We start from the raw sequence: 12,889 nt of genomic DNA on the forward strand, positions 1-12,889 counted from the left end.
TGTACATTTAACTTTTCCGGCCTCTTATTGCCTTATTGCTACCTGTCCCAACAATGTGTATCTCTCATGAAATCCAAAATGAGCCAATATTTGGCATGACATTTCAAAATGTCTCACTTTCAACATTTGATATGTTATCTATATTCTATTGTGAATAAAATATAAGTTTATGTGATTTGTAAATTATTCCATTCCTTTTTTACTCACAATTTGTACAGTGTCCCAACTTTTTTGGAATTGGGTTTGTAGAAGGAATAACTCTACACACACAAAATTAAATTGATCCAACACAAATTTAATACACAAACATGCCTGGAAAAAACTAAAATAAACATTGAATTGAAAAACACTGATGTCGGCGCAAATAGCCTCGTGGGCAGCGCACCAACATATAGCGTTGTTGCACTTTGGGGCATCACGAGTTTGACTCTCAACTTGTGCACTTTTCCTAATCCCATCCCACCTCAATTCCTGTCTGAAATACTGTCCTATATAATAAAGGTAAAAATGCCAAAAATAAATCTTAAAAAAAACACTGACTAGGTTTGGTACAACCATTTAGTGAATTAGTGTCACAGAATACAATTGGTATACAAATATTAATTGGCATTCATAACAAATAGAATGTTATTACATGTTTACTCAGCAGCCATATTTGCAATGCCTAAGGGCAGCTATTTTGGACATGCAAGTCCTATCTACTCAAATGGTGAAATCCTGAAATCTAAAAAAACTGCTTGCCACACTGATATTTAAATAACATATTTCTAATCAGCAACAAAATCTGGCATGAAATGTCCTATAAAAGTTGTTTCGTATGCTCAAATAGCATGAAAAAAAGCTTATATTCCAGACTGGCCCAGCCAGCATGCAAGTGCGTCTCAGGACACTGACTGTTGCTATGGCAAATCTTAATGGCAGCTACAGCGACGCATGACTTTACTAACTGCCAATTGGCTCTTTTATTCAGAAGGAGGGACTTATTCCACCATATTGCATGTTGCACTTTCTCCCATTCGTAGCAATGTGAGTGCACTGTCTTGGTATTTCTATAGTGTTTGTTATGGGCAATTTAAGATTTTCATCACATGGCTCAACCTGATCTCATGGAAATGCGTACATTTTTGACAAGGTGGCTAATTTGTATGAACTCACTCGTACGAATTTGTGAAAAACTGTATGTATTTTATGAGGTGGCAAATTCGTAGGAATTTGTACGAAGGACCACACCTAACCCCGCCCCTAAAATTAACTGACAGAAATTAAACAAAATCGGTACGAGTAAGGTCGAGTAAGGTACGAATTTGTTCAAATTAGCTACCTCGTAAAATACGTACAAATTGGCCATAAGACAGCGTTGCATGGCTATACTGCCCTACAAGGCAAAAAGTAGTAACCTTTTGTCAAAACTGAGTTTTGAGATTAAAATCAGGACTATCTCTATACTGTGGCATACGGTTTGCAAATTGAAAATTTAAATTGAACTTTGAAGGCATTATCTCAGTACTTACAAGGCTTTGCCTTTGCTCAGCAGTATACGCAATGAAATTATTGATAATTTACACATACATGCTCAGACCGAATTACTTAAATTCACCCTAAGAATGTCTTCATGAAGTTCTTTCCTAAATTTCAGCATTTCCTCCAGGTTCTTGTTCTGCAGAGTTTCTTGTAAAGAGGTTAGTGTGGCTTTTTTTGGTAGTGTGAAAATGGTTCCACTATCCAGTGCCTTCAGCATCCCCAGTGATATCACAAATGAATCCTTTAGATTGGAGCACACTGTGAAAATGCAGGTGTTCCACAAACTACACATAGATGTGTCTCCTGAGAACCTGACCTTCTCAGGAAACAAACCCCAGAGTCCAACACAGTCCTCCAGATTAATCTTAAACAAACTCAATGCTTTCATATGAGCAGGACTGGATACACTTTTCTTCAGATCATCTTTAACACCAAAAACCACAGTCACAAAACCCGTTTTTCCATCCAGGTTTACAGACAAAGAGTGTATGAAGGTGTCACTTGGCACTGTTAGATCCGTGCCTATCCAGCAGCCGCTGATGATAGATCTACTTCCGACTTTAACTCTAGCATCCAGTCTGGAGTATTCCACAACACTGCCCTGGGATACAGTCACACTGGGATGCAGGATGCTGTGCGACACGCAAACTCTAGTTTTCTCTGATGGCTCCAAGTCGCACACACTGAAGGCAGCAGAGAGCAGACCGAGTTCTGCTCTGAGACAGGGGTCAGCGGTGAAGTGGAACGAGTATTCCTCTGTGGTGCCGACATGATAAAACTTGGAGTTGTTCAACAGGATGACGCTGAGTACTGTGCCTTTGAGACGATGGAAAATCTTTCTGCGAATCTCAACGAGACCGTTTTCCTTCTTTGTGACGTTGGCAGTGTTTTCCGTGTAATCCACAGTAGCTCTTCGCCCCAGGGCTTGAAGAAAGTCTCCATAAGCATCGATTTCACATGTCAGAGGGCTCATTTCACTGAACAAGGTCAGCAGGGTCATGGCAGTCCCATAATCAAAATAGTAAGTGCTGTCAGTGTAAACAAACTCCTCTCCTTCCCTCTTGCATACGGCGTTGCATTTGAACATCTTTTCAATGCTTGGTTTGTGCAGAAATTGAGAGCAAGTTCTGTATTCCATATCACAAATTCTGGGCATCTCTGCTGGTTCGAGAACAAAAACTCCATGAGTGGTACCAATAGAGAGAGGGGAGGGATGTGCTAAGGCAGTAAAACCTGACTTATCAAACACCACATTCTCTTGGTCAGAGACACTGTAGAGCTCTATATCATCAGCACAGGTAACCAGCATTCCCGGCTTCATGTGTGAGGGGAAATCCACATACATTGCAAGTTTGAGCTCCAGCATTTGATATAAAGGGTTTCCCAGGGGCACAGCTGTGAGTATTTTACCCAGGGCACTGGCACTGGGTAAACGTTGACTGAATCCTCCTGCACATGTAACAAAATGCATAGATAAATAAGTACATTTGAACAAAAGCATACAAATGAATATATCCAAGATTTCTATTTCAAATAATTGCTGTTCTTTTTGTTCATGCCTTCAACTTGTTCATGCCTTTATCACCAGCAGGGTGAACTATTGTAATGGTCTCCTCTGGCCTTCCCAAGAAGACTATTAGACAGCTGCAGCTCATCCAGGACGCTGCTGGCAGGATTCTGACTAGAACCAGAAAATCTGAGCATATCACACCAGTCCTCAGGTCCTTACACTGGCTTCCAGTTACATTTAGGATTGATTTTAAAGTACTTTTACTCTTTTATAAATCACTCAATGACCTAGGACCTAAATACATTGCAGATATGCTCACCGAATATAAACCTAACAGACCACTTAGATCATTAGGATCGAGACCGTTAGAAATACCAAGGGTTCACACAAAACAAGGGCAGTCAGCTTTTAGCTATTATGCCGCCCGCAGCTGGAACCAGCTTTCAGAAGAGATCAGATGTGCTAAAACATTAGCCACATTTAAATCCAGACTAAAAACTCATCTGTTTAGCTGTGCATTTATTGAATGAGCACTGTGCCGAACTGATTGCACTGTATTTTATGTATAATCATTTTCTATTTTAACTGTTTTAAATTAACTTTAAATCAATTTTTTAAATCATTTTAAAAGTGTATAAATTCCTTGTTTTATTGTGGTGATTATTTGTTATGATTATTTTACTTCCTTTTATGTAAAGCACTTTGAATTACCATTGTGTATGAAATGTGCAATATAAATAAACTTGCCTTGCCTTGCCTTTTTAACTTTCTATTCATCATAGAATCCTGAAAAGAAATGTAACAAGGTTTCCACAAAAATATTAAGCAGCGTAACTGTCTTCGTACATTGATAATTATAAAAGAAAACATTTCTTGAGCACCAAATGAGCACATTTGAATGATTTCTAAAGAATCATGTGACACTGAAGACTGGAGTAATGTACGCTGAAAATTGATCTTTGACATCACAGTAATAAATTACATTTACATTACATTCTAAAAATATATCTAAAATATATATATATCAGATAGTCAATAGTCATTTCGAATTGTAATAATGTGTCACAGTGTATTTTATTTATTTGTTTTACTGTATTTTTCAATAAATAAATGCAGCCTTGGTAAGCATAAGAGATTTCTTTCAAAAACATGTAAAAAATCTTTCTGACCCCAAACTTTCGAATAGTACATTACAGCTCATTAACAATAAACAAAATGCATGAATGAGGTGATGAATATTATATAGATTAATACAGTACCTGCATGAATAAGGATGACTTTACATCCTGACAGTGACTTGCCATATTTATCATGTAGACACTGCAGTGAATGTAAAGTTGATCCACCATTACCTGTATGTTCAGATGAAGAAACAACTCTTAAAAATGTACATTAAATACAATTTTTAAAATATATTTTTATATATCTCACCAATCTTGCATCCTGGAGGATCTGCAAACACATGATAATTGATGCCAAGAGGCAGTTCTTTCCTCTCCAGTTTCTCAGTGATCTGAATTTCATAAGCAGACCTCTGGTCCTCATCCACTGCAGAGATGACCACAAGATCCCAGAGTTCATCAGACTGAACTTCTTTACCTGTGGATGGGAAATAAATAACTTTTACGCTTCTTATAGTTATAGAAACCCTCATGAGCAGGAATTTTACAGGACTGAAGCTAAACATTTTCTTATTTTTGTAAAAAATATTTTTTATTAAAAATGTTAACTAAAACCAGTTTTATTGTTTTAGCCCTTAACATGTCAGATAGTAATCAGCAAGAAATACTTTTGTTCTTAAAGGGTTAGTTCACCCAAAATGAAAATTAGCCCACAAATTACTCACCCTCAAGTCACCCTAGGTGTATATGACTTTCTTCTTTTAGACGAATCCAGTTGGAGTTATATTAAAAATTGTCTTTGATCTTTCAATCTGTTTAATGCCACTCAGCGGGTGTTGCATGCATCCGTCCAAAAGGAGTTAAATAAAAAGCACCCATCCATAAAAAAAGTGTCTCACACGGCTCCAGGGGGGTGAACAAAGGCGTTCTGTAGTGAATCGATGCATTTTTGTAAGAAAAATATCCATATTCAAAACTTAATAATCACTTTAATCTAGCTTGCGCTCACTGTTGTAAATGGAAGCAGCTCCGGGCGGATGACGTATGAGGTCGGCTTTACGCATGTGCCGCTCAGAAGTGACGCACGCGGTAACGCAGCGGAGAGATCAAAACAAAACAACGGTCACTTATTAGAAGTACAAAACGAGGATTTGTAAAGAAGAATGTCGGAGGATTTTGATATAAGCCAAGAGGAGATTGGTTTTCCTTTGCTAAAGTAAGGAAACTTTGCTTCCTTTGCTCCTGTTAACAAACGTTGGTTTTCACGACTCACCGGCACGTGCGCAACGCTGAACTCATACGTCATGCTCCCGGAACTGCTTCCGTGTACAACTGTTGGCGCAAGCTACATTAAAGTGATTATTACATTTTGAATATGGATATTTTTCTTACAAAAACGCATCGATTTGCTACAGGAGGCCTTTGTTCACCCCCCGGAGCCGTGTGAGACACTTTTTTTTTATGGATGGGCGCTTTTTATTGAACTGCTTGTGTTACAGCACAACACATTTTTGTTTTTTTTCTCTCTCATATCGTCCCCTTGTTTCTAGGCCAACATATCTGCATGGCCAACATTGTCTTTCTGCTGCAAATGTGGGTGCAATTTCTGATGTATACTGCTTGTCAACGTTTAAGTGGACATATTACATCAAAAATTCTATTTAAAACAAAAATATGAGTTTTTTATATGATTTTGGAGTACATATATTTACTGAAACCATGACTATTTTATTTTTTTTTTCATTAAAATTCGTAATAAATGAAGCAAATAACTCAACCCTGTCACAAGTTTACAACCCCGTAACAATGAGACATTTTTTGTGGTTGTGGTTTTTCACTCAAAATGGCCACTGCTCCTCATATAGTGTAGGAAAGTAGACTATATATGGCAGCAATCAAATAAGTACATTGTATATACTTATGGATTAAAATAAAATGTTGAAGTAATAATTTAAAAGTAATAAAGTAATAATTTACCATCTTAATTTAATGTGATGGGTTTGAGTTGTTAAGCTTGACAGTACCCTCCCTGACTATAACATGCCTCAAAAATATGAATAAAAAGTATGATACTACTAACCATTTTCTGCACCACTATTAAAGAGACCTGAATGATGTCTTTACTGGGAAATCATGTCACATATGAGTGGAATCTAAATTATTCCGGGCGCAGAATGGTTAGTGTGACAGGGTTGAGCTCAGACTGAGGGGCATAAAGTGTAAAGTCTGTTTTTATAAAATGTTTTGCTTTCTTTTTTTTTAAAAATTTTTTACAAGAAAGGAACACACATAAATGCTTACATTGTTGCCAAAAATCACAAACACTATGCACATTTTTAAAATAATTTTCTAAGTACAAACTCAGTGAAGTGCCTCAGGGACATGACAAAATGCTTGGTTTAAGATAGATATAAGACATTATTTTATGCTAAAACAAATATTAAAATGCAATAATTATTTTTATTCGTTATAAAGGGCATCCCAAAGTTTTGTGAAAAGCTTCTAACAATTAATTTTGGTGACCCACCACTTTAGAATCTCTGGGGGAATGAAATATTACCGAATCCCAGGAATGACCCAAATAATGTCACGCAAGTGAATATTCTCAGTGAAAAGTACCACAGTATTACCATGTTTATTTGGGCATGTAGCTAACGTTACCCTATGCCATGGTAAGTGACTGAACTATGAAGTAAATACCATGGTATGTGAATGAGACAATCGCTCAGCAGCAGCAGCAATCTCAGCAATCAACAAGTCAAGCAGCTGTAAAAAAAAAAAAAATAGAAAAGTTTAAAGATGTAACGGAAACGTTACCTCTTATTTGTTTGAATTTTTCAAGTTTGTTCTTGGTGGATTTTTGCAGATGGATGTTTAAACGCTCTGCCATTATGAGATTCAGCAAGTCTTTTATCTGTCTAAAACGCTACACTAATATCCGACACTTTTATTCAACCACAAATATGAACCAACAACAGGACATCGATAACAGATGTACGGAAACATGTGCGACAATGATCAGTTATATTGGCGTTTTCAAAAAATTACTTAAAACCATCAGATATATTCCGTAACTTGTGTTCACATAAGCACTTCCGGGTTCCAGTCACGTGACAAACAAACTCTGACGTCCATACATATTACTCTCCATCAAATAATATACATTAAACTGAATTAATTATTCACAATTTTCAACCTCCCGACACAAAGCAGTATTCGTTTTATTTGTAAAGGGGTGTGAGTGGTTTTCAAGAAAATGTTTGGAGAAGCTTCTTGTATTTCCAACTAATGTTGTCATAGCAACTTTTATCTTGGACTGTTCGGCCAACAAAAGAATACAGTTGAGAGCCAGGCACAAAACCATGGTAAGAACAAACAAAAGAGCAGATTGAGAATTTGAACAGGTTAGTTTTTGTGAAATATGCAAATATGTATTAGGAATAATACTATAATCATGAACTGTTGACAGTAGTCCTACCTCAGGATGTTTTTGTGATATGAAAAAAATGTTTCCTTCAAAAAATGGAAGAGATGAATTTCACAAAGATGTGAAAATGGATTCTATGGAGGGATACTGGGCCTATTTGGTAAACTGCTCTCAGTCTCTGATCCTGGATCATGGCGACTGGACATCAGAGAGTGAGAAAGACCTGAAGGACATTTTGATGGTCAGATTGAGCAGTTTGCTTTTAAAGAGTCTGGATCAGATTGGATCTTGCAGAGCACTGCGAATTTGCATCTTGGCTGACAACTTTCTGACTAGGATCGAAGCTCTGATGGAATGCACTCGCTTGGTGAAGTTAGATCTGAAAGGAAATCAGGTATTTATTTCATTTGCTTCCCTGAATATTTGATTCATTTTAAGGAGAACAAATCACTAACAGTCATCTTTCTGCTCAGATTGTTCAGCTCCCTGATGCTTCATGTTGGAGCCATCTGACAGAATTGCAACTTCTATATCTACACGACAATAACATATCAACTTGGAACAATATTAAAGGCCTGTCTGGCTGTTTAAACCTGACTGCTTTAACTCTCTATGACACCCCGCTCAGTTTAAAGAAGAGCTACAGGCACTGTCTGGTCAACAGCATATGGTCACTGAAGGCCTTGGACAACTTTGTTATTTCTGATGAGGAAATCATTCAAAAGTGGTCTCTTCCTATTCGTTTCAAAGCCATGAATCAACACCTTTGTGTCAGTTTGTACCCATCTACAAAGTCGGTTAGTGCTCATTATTTATCCTAGTCTTCTTTGTTGTGTTTACTGCTATGTCTAAGTGGGGGGAAAAACTTATTTGGATGTTTTCTTTTTCCTCAGGATTCATTTGAGACAGAGATGAAAGCGACATATAAAATAATCTCTGAGATAAACAGGATTCAGGCCATTTATTCCCCTACACTTATTATACAGCGCTGGATTCGAGGTCATTTAATTAGAAAAAGTCTTGGGTAAATATGCTGCATTTTTTTATATTTTGATATTTGCTATGGAACATTTTTTTGCTTATTTTGTTCACTATAAGGTACAAAACCGTTACTTATTGATAAAGATATTATTTGGGATTTTTGGTTTTAAGAGGATTTCTTCATTGTCAGGCTTTGCAGTACCAAGAAACAGATAACGTCTGAGAAACCATTCATTTCCATACCTTTGAGCACAGAAATTGACCAGGTACAATCCCAGTCTCAGAAAACCATGGAGGAGGACACAGATGACCACCCTGAACAAGTATGTACTATATTTGACTGATACACACTACAATTCAGAGGTTTGGGTTTTTTAAAATGTTATATTTGATCATTTATTGGATCAAAAATACAATAAAAACAGTAACATTGTGAAATGTTATTACAATTTAAAATAATAAATATTGTCTATCTATCTATCTATATATATATTAAGATGTATGATGGCAGTGTCACATGATCCTTCAGAAATCATTCTAATATGTTGATTTGATGTTCAAGAAACATTTCTTATTATTATTGTTGAAAACAGTGCTGCTTTTTTTCAAGATTCTTTGATGAATAAAAAGTTTAAAAATGTTTATTTAAAATTTAATTTAAATAGAAAAGTTTTGTAACATATTATATATATATATATATATATATATATATATATATATATATATATATATATATATATATATATATTTGGATGCACGTCTTGCCGCATTATTTCTCACTAATAACCTCATTATTTCTCACTAACTGAAGCAGCATATGCCCTTGATACGAATTCTAAAAGTGACTCATGTTTAACTGTCAACTTTAGCTTTGAATCCGTGGCGGAAGGAAGTAGTTCCGCACAAAAGAGGGTTTTATTAAGCACTCCGTTGTTTCTTGTTTAATTACACACATGTTCCGTCGAACTGTTGTATGAACGCAATATCACTCTCGTACTCGATTGATACCGGCTCTATATCAGCGGCTGTGATTGCCTGCGGCCTCGTGCCTCTGGCCTAATCACAGCCATGCTGATATAGAGCCGGTATCGCTCGAGTACGAGAGTGAATGCTTTAAAAATATATATTTTCGTATTTTAGAATTTTATATATAAAATACGAAAAAAATGTATGTGCTCATGTGCAGTATTCTAAAATGTAGTTATATGTTTCTCAGCCAAAGGAAAATGAAGAGATAGATACAGAGATCCAAAGACTTCATGTGAACCTTGATAAGCTGATGCAAACTGGCTACCCAGAGGTAACGTGACAGTATAAAATATAAACACTGTACACTCTAAAAAATTATGTGTTGGCTCAACAAAACAAAACAAAATTATGCAACTGTTTGGATTAATCTTTTTACGTCATGACAACTTATAATGAAATTATGTTCAACCAAAAAGTACATCGAGAGGAACAGTCATTGCTGCTTACATTCATGTAGTCTACTCTTCAGCACAAACTGTAATGACAAAAACCGACAAAACATAACAAAAGCTCTTTTAAATGTCAAATATAATAGCATTAACCACTAACAGGTCTTTCCCTTAAATAAAAAAACACATACAATTCTGCTTAATTTTAACAGTCATTCTCCTTATCTAGTCCTATGCAAAGCATGCTGGGAACTAGAACTCTACTGCCCAAAAAGACAATTTTATTAATTTACTACAACTACATTTTTTAAGACAATCAGTCAACACAGAAATTTGAGTTTACATACAATATTAAGTTCATATTAACAACATTATGTCAACAAAACTCATTAAAATAATGTTGGCAACTTAGAAGGTTTAATGAAATAAACAAGTTTTTTTTATTTATTTTTTTTACTTGCAACCATGGGTTTATTTATTGTGGTAACAGGTGCATTGAAATTTTTGCATTACATTTTTTAGGGTGCATCTAAATGTAGACTCTTCATTTGACATGCATTTGTAACTTTTATACAGGTTATACAGGATGCTGCAAGTGTTCACTCAAATGACAGTCAGCAAGACATAAAAGCACCATGCAACACCCCTCAGTGCAGTCTAAGTCTGAAATCTGAGGCCCATCTAAACACGCTTGACCAAGGTACAACAGAAGTTTTGACTTTAGTTAGCTCTCTTAAGAGACTGATTTGATTCACTGAATGCTTCTGTTCTGCTTGTCTAGATATCAGTGTGACTGTTGATATCTGTAATGAAGAAATTGAAGAAGGAACCTTTCGTGTTTTGGGCCTGAAAGCTTTGGTCCACCAGAGTGAGCCACTGAGTGACATGTTGTGGTCCCGTAAAGCTGCAGGACAGGACGTACGTGAGGCCATCAGCCATTTTCACACTCAGAGACCAGGTCTACAGCCGCATTCTTCTGCCATTACTTCAGGGAAGCGTCTGATTGGTTGTTGCCATGACAAAATCAGCCTCACCCCCTTCAAAGTCATTGAAAGAGTCCATCAAGCATTTGATAAAGCCAGAATGCAGAGACACCTTGTAGAGAAGGTAACTGAGCGCCAGATTGATCGTGAAGTAGCCAAGGGTCGCCGAGACATCTTTAGAGAAGCTCGCAGGACAGAAGTACGTCTGCGGCAGGAGCGGGAAAGGGTGGATATGGAGAAAACTCTTACTCTACAGAGAGCCAAGCTGGAGCAGGACATCCATCATGCACGTCAGAAACATGCCCAGTTTTTGGAAGAGAAGAGGATGAGGATCCAGGAGCAAGAGATGGTTTGCAATTTCAGCCAACAGCACAACTCTCTAGCGAGGGCCGTGCTTAGATACCACGCATGGAAACGTGGTAACCAGCAATAAATGCATGAATGTTTTTAATCAAACTCTCGGTTTAACATGACATTAACATATTGGTTAGTTAGAACCCTTTGTGTACAGTAGCTTCAAAAGCAGAATATACCGCACTATATAGAATAGTATAATATATTACAGTACTTACCAGAAGATGTCTGCAAAGATCATATTATAGACACTGAGATCTGCTCCTCTTTTCAAAATCCAAAATATTACATAACAGGAATCCAAAAATACTCCCCTACACAACCACCCCCATCCATCAGGCACAAGTATTAAGAATCTAGTAGCCACCAACTTTACATAACAAATAAGTCCACATTATCTGGGTCATTATTACACTCTTTACATAAGCACCATGTAAGAAAGATTAACTGAATGGCATGTTTTAGCAGGATTCAAATAACAATATTTTTTGCTATATTTCTCAACAGTTGCAGTATAACAGGAGGATCTTTAAATTATCTTTAAATGCCAAGGCAAGCTTAGCTTGACATTGAATAAAGATGAGCTACACTAAATTGCTACATGTAACAGTATTTATTTAAAAAGGTGCTGTCCAATGAATCAGCAGTGTGAAAATCAAGGCATTGTTCTGGCCTGACATAAAAAGGTAGAGTCTAACATCCGTCACTAACTAGACTGAAAATCTATGCAAACGTGATTGTGCATGTCCCAGGAAGTACCACATATCGACCTTGCCACCCATTTGAAGTTTATTAGTTTTATTTTGAGTACTTTGAGTCATTGAGAATGACAGCAGTGCAATATACTAGCTTAGTCTTCTGGAAGTGGCATCTGTAGAGAGTTTTACATTATTGCACATGACCCTAAATTCTAGCTTAAAAGGTGAAATATCTAAAAAAAAAAGAGAGAGAATTATTATCGTTTATAAATATTAATATTCATCAAGGTTACATTACAAAATAATTCTGTATATATTTATATATTATATATATATATGGAGTTTCAACAACAACAAAAAAGACTCCCCATATAACAATGCTAATGCCTTTCTCTAAATTCAAAAAGGTACAAAACTGCCACAGGGACGGTACCCTAAGGTGGTACCATTACATTTAAAGGGGTCATATGATGCGATTTCAAGTTTTCCTTTCTCTTTGAAGTGTTACAAGCTGATTGTGCATAGATAAGATCCCTGAAGTTGCAAAGACTAAAATCTCAAAACCAAAGAGATATTCTTTATCAAAGTTAAGGCTCTGCCACACCCCCCTAAAACGGCTCGTTCTAACACACCCCCACATATCTACCTCACTATGTGGAAATATTAGCATAATGTGGCCTAAATGTTCACGCAAAGAAAGAAGGCGTGGTTTCAGTAATCACAGTTAGTGTTGAAGCAGCCATGTGAGGGAGACCCTGTGTGTTTCTAGGCGAAAACAGCAATGCATTTTATGGACGACCGTTTCGTGAACCTAGGAGAGGAGGTAATTCTGACTTTGCTATGACAATCTGGCGCTTCTGAATCAGCTACTGTTTT

The 12,889-nt window shown here is 36.6% G+C and overlaps 2 protein-coding genes across 3 annotated transcripts; one reads left to right on the forward strand and one right to left on the reverse strand.

The window, feature by feature from the left end:
• Window positions 1-318: 318 nt before the first annotated feature.
• On the reverse strand, window positions 319-7,237 carry LOC107585822 (fucose-1-phosphate guanylyltransferase-like). The gene is made up of 4 exons (XM_016272959.1): window positions 6,970-7,237; window positions 4,463-4,630; window positions 4,291-4,383; window positions 319-2,970 (listed from the first exon to the last, which is right to left on the reverse strand). The coding sequence occupies exons 1-4, from the start codon at window positions 7,040-7,042 to the stop codon at window positions 1,574-1,576; spliced, it is 1,731 nt and encodes a 576-aa protein (XP_016128445.1). The 5' UTR covers window positions 7,043-7,237; the 3' UTR covers window positions 319-1,573.
• Window positions 7,238-7,328: 91 nt separating this feature from the next.
• On the forward strand, window positions 7,329-12,266 carry lrriq3 (leucine-rich repeats and IQ motif containing 3). Of its 2 annotated transcripts, XM_016272960.1 has the most exons (8): window positions 7,329-7,517; window positions 7,682-7,973; window positions 8,053-8,376; window positions 8,473-8,603; window positions 8,751-8,883; window positions 9,777-9,860; window positions 10,555-10,678; window positions 10,760-12,266. In XM_016272960.1, exons 2-8 carry the CDS (start codon window positions 7,707-7,709, stop codon window positions 11,392-11,394), a joined length of 1,698 nt encoding a protein of 565 aa, XP_016128446.1. In that variant the 5' UTR covers window positions 7,329-7,517; window positions 7,682-7,706; the 3' UTR covers window positions 11,395-12,266. The 2 variants fall into 2 exon arrangements, with proteins under 2 accessions (XP_016128446.1, XP_016128447.1); XM_016272961.1 differs by lacking the exon at window positions 9,777-9,860.
• Window positions 12,267-12,889: the final 623 nt, after the last annotated feature.

This window comes from Sinocyclocheilus grahami, unplaced genomic scaffold (assembly GCF_001515645.1).
Source record: "Sinocyclocheilus grahami isolate Dianchi unplaced genomic scaffold, SAMN03320097.WGS_v1.1 scaffold75.1, whole genome shotgun sequence".
Classification (NCBI taxonomy): domain Eukaryota; kingdom Metazoa; phylum Chordata; class Actinopteri; order Cypriniformes; family Cyprinidae; genus Sinocyclocheilus; species Sinocyclocheilus grahami.

Coding starts and splice junctions, on each gene's coding strand:
- lrriq3 (XM_016272960.1), top strand. CDS start 7,707: ATGGATTCTATGGAGGGATACTGGGCCTATTTGGTAAACTGCTCTCAG. Junction 8,377..8,472: donor TGTACCCATCTACAAAGTCG/GTTAGTGCTCAT, acceptor CTTTTTCCTCAG/GATTCATTTGAGACAGAGAT. Junction 8,884..9,776: donor CAGATGACCACCCTGAACAA/GTATGTACTATA, acceptor TATGTTTCTCAG/CCAAAGGAAAATGAAGAGAT.
- LOC107585822 (XM_016272959.1), bottom strand. CDS start 7,042: ATGGCAGAGCGTTTAAACATCCATCTGCAAAAATCCACCAAGAACAAA. Junction 4,631..6,969: donor AAAATTCAAACAAATAAGAG/GTAACGTTTCCG, acceptor TCCCATCCACAG/GTAAAGAAGTTCAGTCTGAT. Junction 2,971..4,290: donor AGTCATCCTTATTCATGCAG/GTACTGTATTAA, acceptor TTACATGTGCAG/GAGGATTCAGTCAACGTTTA.